Here is a 7,493-nt window from a genome sequence, read left to right as displayed (position 1 = left end):
TGGGTGTAACATAACTTGGGTGTCACATGGGTGTAACATAACTTGGGTGTCACAATATCCTATCCCATTTTTGAGATACTAAAATTATCATTTAAAATAAATATTTTTATTATATTTTTCACAACCTTATTTATATCAAGGAATAAGTTGTCTACCGATCTTTTTTCTCCTTGCCACTCTCCAACACACGATTATATCATAACCTTATTTATATCAAGTGAACTTAAATTGTATCCAGTAGTGATTCTCTTGTGGTCACTGCCAATGATCCGTACCTCTTTTACTTTCTGCTTTAGGACCATAGGAATAGAATTGGTAGTTTTTTTTGTTTTTTGTTTTTTTAAAAAGATTTTTACAGAGTAAAGGGCGGCCAATCACTTATTTTGAAGTTGTTAGTTAGACCTCAATCCTATTCAAATCCTCATTCCTATCATCACTCTCTTCTATAAGGGATTCATATTTTTACAGCGCCTCAACTATCGTAATACCCCCAACATATATAGTTATGGATTTACCATATTCCTAAATACTCTGATTCTTGGTTGATAAGTAGATAAATTCTTGCCATGTTTAGAGATGTGATGTATCACAATTTGCAACTTTGGAGCTAGCATGTCAGATGAACCAAAAAAAAAAAAAAAACTAGCAACTATTCAAAATTGTATATTTGTTTTTTACTTGTTAAAAGTCGTTCCGATTCTTTTAGCTACATGAAAATGACAGCATCTATAGTACTATACAGAATAAACCCTGAACGAGAAATATGCCACACAAACAGTAAAGTAATGACCACCATCAACAGAATATAACCAGAATTCTCCAACTTCTCTTATGGCAAACATCATCTAAAAGGACCCTTTCAAGGCTTTTAAACGCGATCGCTGCCCCTTGGTCCTTGCTTCAAGAAGTTTTGATTTCAAAGTATTATCCTTTGATCCTGAAGGAACTTTTGAAGCCTCTGATATGTCAAGGTCTTGGGATGCAGATGTAAGTCTAGCCATCCACTGCTTCACAGGGCTTGCCTGATTCCTCCATCCAGCATTGCTGAAGGAAGCCTCGCCATAACTATTTTCAGCATGTATATTGCCACTATCTGATGTCAAAAGTTGACCTCTAATGACATTATCAATAATATGATTTTTATTGGAGCTGTGCAATTCACTGGGGTTATTTTTTCTTTCAAAACCATCATTTTCACCAACCTCAAAGTGTTCAGGCTTTTCAGATATAGTTCCTTCAACTGGCCTTGTATCTGTGGTCTTAACCTGTTCTGCATCAATTGACTGGGTCTTCTTATTTGAATTAGATGACAAGGCCCAAGCCATCTGTTCTTCAAACTTTACTTGAAAGCTAGATGGGTTACGGTTTTTAAACCCTTCTCGAGGTATTGGTTTTTTCTTCATGTGGTTGGATTTCAATGTCTCATCAAAATCTTTGTCCACAGGCTGTTCTTCCTGTACTTTAGATCCCCTGTTGCTTGGCTTTTTCAACTCAAAACAATTTGAATCACTGCTCACAGAATCATCATCACCCACGTCTTGTGGTGCACTGACAGCATCATTCAATGGTACAGATTCCAAGGAATTCCGGCGATCCTTTACCACTGGATTTTCTGTACTAATACTATTTTGTTTAGCTTTAAGGAAAGTCTCTATTTCAAGGCTTAGTTTATCGACTATGGACTTCTTATCCATAAAACCATTCTGAGCTGCTTCCAGTTGCATTTGCATACGTTCATCCAGCCAGGATTCAGATATGTGGAGGATCAAACGGTCGTGATCAGCCCTTTGAACCCAGTCCCTTTCAGACTTGTGCTTCAGAGCATGCACCTCTTGTTCGTATTCGTTTATTCCCCTGGCAAATTCATCACAGAGGTCCTCCAATAAATTTCTTCTTGTTCTCTCTTGCTCCAATTCTTTCATAGCATTAGTGAGAGAAGACTTCACTTGAGACAGTTCCCGAGCTAGTTTCCTATGTATGCTCTCTGAACGTTTTCTTAATTTTCTCTCATCCTCGAGTTCATCCCTCACAGATTGAACAGCAGCATGGAGTCGATCCTGTTCCTTACTCTTCCTAACCAATTTATCCTCTGCAATTTGCTTCATCAGGTCATCAATCTCATGTCGATCAGCCTGTCGGTCTCGAAGCAACTCTTTGACCTTGATACGTGCATGATCTAGCTCTGTTTTTAATGCTTTTATCAATGAAATGTTAGAAGCATGCTGTTCTTCCAAGCTCCATATTCTGTTTAACACTTTTAGCAGTTCTGTAGATGTTTTGAGACTATAACGTGACTCCCCAATCCTTCCCTTAAATTCCAAGGAACTGGTAGGAGTGGCTGCAGGATTATAAGGTGTCATCTGCAACCCAAGAAAGGTCAAACACAAAAACGCAATAAAATATTGCATAATACATCCAAGAATAAACAAAGTAGCTAGAGTGGAGTCGGGATAAATATTATCATTTGTACATATCAAACCATCTGCAACAAGGAGGTAGTTCTTGCACTAATCTTCAAGAAGACCTGAACTTTAGCGGCAATTTAGTCTGAAAATAAATCTACAATCACAGTGACTCGAACTTCGAATTTTTTTTCAATCTCGAAACAAACTTCATGACTTTTTGCAAATGTTCTATTTTAGCTATCATTCTGAGAAACTACTCAGGGAGCAAACCAAACATCAGCTAACTGTTATTTGTATGTTGTTTCATTATCTTGAATAAAATTAATTAATGACCAATTTTCTCAGTTTGAGGGAAATTGCTTACTAATAATGATTTTTATGTCTTCCACGATACACTATTAGATCACATTTCAGAAAACTCCTAATCAATCTTTTACATTGCAATTGTGACTTCCAGAGATCCATGTTATACAAGAAGCCAAATTGAAACATTCCCGCAAAAAACACACCATGTTTTGTCATGTGCCTTATTATATTTTTGTTCTAGAAGTGTTAGCCGGGAAAAAGGAAAAGGGAAGTGGGGGTTGGGGGCAATGTTGATGCTTACCTCCATGGAACTACCATAACTTGCAGGAGATAGAGGTTGCAGTGCATGGTTATTTCTCTCAATTGCCCGATGATGCTGCATCAGTGATGCTGCAACATGCCTCCTCAAACTGCTCGCACTAGCTGGCTGATGAAAGAGCAGAGAATTATTAGTAATTTAGCATAAATGAACTTTAGATCTATCTTTATCAGAATGGTTGAAACGTCAATGAAAACTGCTGCCTCCGTTACATTCATAAGAATAGTGACAGAGCATGAGTTCAATTACCCCATCTAAACATGTATCAATGCTTATAGACGCAATACTAAATCAAAATACTCATTCATAACGAACAAGGTAATTATTATTTGATCTTCGAGAAATGCAGGCAGAAACATCAAGACAAAATGAAAGCAAATAGTGACCTAGATAATGAAAACGAAAGAATTATTATTTATTAACCTAGAATACAAAAAAACTTCGAGACCCTTCAAGGATCATTAAGCTAATATTCCGGAACATATAATATAATAAATACAAAGATTCATCCAGCAGTAGCACGACATTGGCCCTATTTTGAAGTATCAACCTAAATCAAAGAGAAAGAATAGGAAAGATCCTCATAAACCCAAATAAGCCAATCAACCAAAGAACAGTTCAAAAGCTAAAATATAGAAGCAGAGAGAGAGAGAAAGCGTACCTGATCAGGGGAACTGGGAGTCGCATCAGCCAAGAAGTTGGAGATGTTTGGAGCCTTGTCCTTGTGAAGGATGTAATGGTGGCGGCGAAGTCTAGGATCACCACCGCCGCCGCCGCCGCCACCACCGTTATTGACAGGACGATGCATTTGAAAGAGTGGGTGGTATTGGTGGAATTCCCAGAGAGCGGCGGCGAGTTTCCTAGCAGAGAGAGTGGGAAGTGTATGGTGGTCCTCAATGATGTTAGGGTGTCCGTGAGAACCCAAAACCCAAAGTCTCCAAGAAGGCACTGGAGTACAAGGGCCCTTACTTTTCCCTACCAATACCCCTCTACTCAACTTTTCTCCCAATTTTTCCTCCTTTTCTGCTTCCCCTTCCCCACTTTTTCCTTCCCTTTTCATCTCTCTCTACACTTTCAAATGGTGTATTTATGGCTTTTGCTTTCTTTTCCTTTTCTTCTCTCTCCTCAACTCGTTTTCCTTTTATCTTTTCTTTTACTATTATTTTTCCCCATGTTGCCTGTTTAATTACACGTGAGTGCAAGACAGTAAGTGTGTAATGTAGCGTTGTTATGTCTGCCTCTGGTGTCGAATTTGTCAGTTCGGTGTGCGTGTGCGTGTGCCGTGCCACGATCAAAGTTGTTATTTAGTATTCACTATTTCTATTTTGATAAGCGATGGTACACTGTTTGCTTCTTTGCCTCGGTACCAGATTAGATGTCCAGCGGCATGGCCAACGTTAGGGAAAAGTCATTCGATCACCCCTCTCGCGTTTAGCTATCTCACCCGCGGATAGAACAATCATTATTCTTTTCGGGAGCATGTCCTTTGTATATATTCTTTTACTGAAAATAAAAAATGGTGGGGACTTAAGAAATAATAATTGGGTTTATTTTTTTTTACAGTTAATGTAGATAATTTATTTATATTAAATTTAAAATAATATTATTTTGAGATAGAAATTAAGATATTTTTATAATTATAATTTATTTTAAAGTTATAATAATCTTTATTACTATAATTTTTTAACGCAAAACGATATTGTTTTGGGAGCAAATGTAGATAATTTTTCTACATTCACTATACAAACATTAAAACCATAATAATTATACAAAAATAGGTAAAATAAAAAAATAATTTTCTTTTTCTTATTTAGTAAATGGTTATTGAGTCTTTTTAGTATTCATGTAGTACTAAAAAAAAAAGGAAGATATTTTTCCTTTTTGGAGTTACATATATACAAAATATTATAATATTCCAATAATAACAAAATTGTAAAATTATAGTAGACGAAGCAATTGACTTTTTATGTAATTCGGTATGTATCCAACACTACTAAAAAAATATGAATTAGTATTACAAAAAAAAATATATATATGAATTAGGGACGGATTTTACAGACGGAAAATATTCTGTGTCTAATTGAGACGAATTTAGAGACAAAAAAATAATCTGTCCCTACTTGGGACGGAATTAGAGATGAAATAAGTTATGTCTCTAGTAGGGACAGATTTTGAGATGGAAACATATTTCGTCCCTATTTGGGACGGAATTAGGGATGAAATATTTTTAATTTCTGCAATTCCGTCCCTAATAGGAACGGAATATTGTCCGTCCCAACTTGGGTAGAATTAACGTATCATTTCCTAAATCCGTCTCTAATAGGGACGGAAAATAATCTGTCTCTATTAGGGATGGATAAATTATGTCTCTAACAGGGACGGAAAAAATCCGTTCCTAATAGAGACGGATTTTATAACGGAAAATTTTTGTCCATATTTTAGGGACGAAAAATAAGGAATAGTGACCAAAATGCCACTGTTCATTAAGTTTTTTACCTAAATGCCACGCGAACAGTGTTATTTCCCAATATGCCACGTGGGTAGTTCGCTACAGTGCCCAGCGAACTTGGTAGCCAATGATTTCGTTACACATGGTATACTTTCGCAGGAAAAGCTGACTGCCACATGTCCAATTTCGCTATGACTGGTAGTGAACTTTGTAGCCAATAATTTCGTGACATGTGGCACATTTTTGCTGACAGGAAGAAGTTAAGGGGTAGCGAACTTGGTGCTCTACGTGGCACAATCTCGTTGTCCGATCAGAATTAATGTACGAATCACAATAAAAAATAGAAAACTAAGGAAAATGACAATTAATTATCATTAATGTATTACTCACAATTAACGTACCAATCACCAATCACAATTAATGTATCAATCACCATTCATAATTAATTTTGATCGCAATTAATGTACCTACCACAATTAATTTTGATTGATACATTAATTGTTATTGATGATCGGTACATTAATTGTTTGTGATACTATTGTTACAAATTCGAATGATGTTTGTGATAGATAAAATATACCAAATGAGATGTCATTGGATAGATCTCGAAAAATATGTGAAATAAAATAAAAAATATCTGATTTGGATATCCGAATTAAAAGTTATGATCCTCTGAAGTGATTGGTGATTGATACATTAATTGTGATTGATACGTCCCATATGAAAACTATCTTGCTAATAATGTTAACAGGTGGCTACCTGTAACACTTTTTACGCCCAGTAGGAGGAGCATATGAATGAAGTTGAAATTCTGCCCATGGTGATACAATGGGATGATTGATCATCATGATTCATTATCTAGTTGATAGCCTAAAGTTGGTGATAATCCAGAAGATGATGTCAGTGATATCCAGTTACATGAGGATAGTTGATAAACAGTTTATGATCTTGTTATACATTTGTTATTAGTTGATATTGTAATTTGTTATACACGAGAATGTGAACAATATTTATTAGTTGATATTGTAATTTGATACATTTGTTATTTTTGTTTTTACAACACTCTTCATCATTAAGACTTCTTAGCTATTTGGTTATTACCATGATGGTTTGTATGGTTAAAATTATTACAAGTTTCAAACTAGCTTATTGGTTATATGACTTCGATGATTTATATTATGACAATTTTCATGTATAAATTTTGATAAAAAAAAATTTCAATATTATATTAAGAAATTTTGAAAGTAGGGATGGAATTAGGGATGGAAAAATTTTGTTCCTAATAGGGATGGAAAAATTTCGTCCAATTAGGGACGGAAAAATTCCATCCCAATTAGGGATAGAAAAAATTATTCTTTGATTCCGTTCCTATTAGGGACGGACACATTCTGTTCCTATTTGATACGGAAAAAATCTGTCCCTAATTCCGTCCCTATTAGGGACGGATTCTAGCCTTCTACAACTAAAAAATGTTCGTAACTTTAGAGACGGAAAATACATATTAGAGACGGATTTTATTCTGTCCTTAAACATTAGCGAGGAGCGATTTAGGAATGAAATTTTTTCCGTCCCAATTTCCGTTCCTAATTTATTTAGGGACGGATTTTTGCCTTATAGGAACGGAATTGTTCCGTCCCTAATATCTGTTTTTTTGGTAGTGCAAAGAAAAAAAATGTAATTCGGCAAAAACACTTCTACTGCATAGTATGAAATTTATTATGAAAAACATCTGACTATAGAATTTATAACGAGAAATGTTGAGTACTGCGTTATAACAATATTCAATTTTATACTAAACCCAAAAATCCGTTGACACCTATCCTTATACACTACTTCATATTATCTCAAGTCACTCATTCACCTTCATTGCTTTTCACCATCTTCTCATTTATACATCAAGAACAAATCAATACAATATTAATTGATAAAAATATAATCTACCATTAATTCAATAATTGTGTCATATTTACAATATCAATTAATAAGGAATATAATCTTTCCCCATTTCTATGCT

The 7,493-nt window shown here is 35.1% G+C and overlaps 1 protein-coding gene across 3 annotated transcripts; it reads right to left on the bottom strand.

The window, feature by feature from the left end:
- Positions 1 to 751: 751 nt before the first annotated feature.
- LOC133290158 (uncharacterized protein At5g41620-like) lies at positions 752 to 4,116 on the bottom strand. Of its 3 annotated transcripts, none has more exons than XM_061488379.1 (4): positions 3,692 to 4,116; positions 3,013 to 3,138; positions 1,199 to 2,360; positions 752 to 1,093 (listed from the first exon to the last, which is right to left on the bottom strand). In XM_061488379.1, the coding sequence occupies exons 1-4, from the start codon at positions 4,088 to 4,090 to the stop codon at positions 846 to 848; spliced, it is 1,935 nt and encodes a 644-aa protein (XP_061344363.1). In that variant the 5' UTR covers positions 4,091 to 4,116; the 3' UTR covers positions 752 to 845. The 3 variants fall into 3 exon arrangements, with proteins under 3 accessions (XP_061344363.1, XP_061344297.1, XP_061344229.1); XM_061488313.1 differs by having other exon boundaries at positions 752 to 1,202; positions 1,266 to 2,360; XM_061488245.1 differs by having other exon boundaries at positions 752 to 2,360.
- Positions 4,117 to 7,493: the final 3,377 nt, after the last annotated feature.

The sequence above is a fragment of the Gastrolobium bilobum genome, unplaced genomic scaffold, assembly GCF_033153095.1.
Source record: "Gastrolobium bilobum isolate Gb01-03AN ecotype WA unplaced genomic scaffold, APGP_CSIRO_Gbil_v1 utg45102, whole genome shotgun sequence".
Lineage (NCBI taxonomy): Eukaryota > Viridiplantae > Streptophyta > Magnoliopsida > Fabales > Fabaceae > Gastrolobium > Gastrolobium bilobum.
The sequence above is the reverse complement of the archived record's forward strand: the minus strand, read 5'-3'. Positions and strand labels throughout refer to the sequence as shown.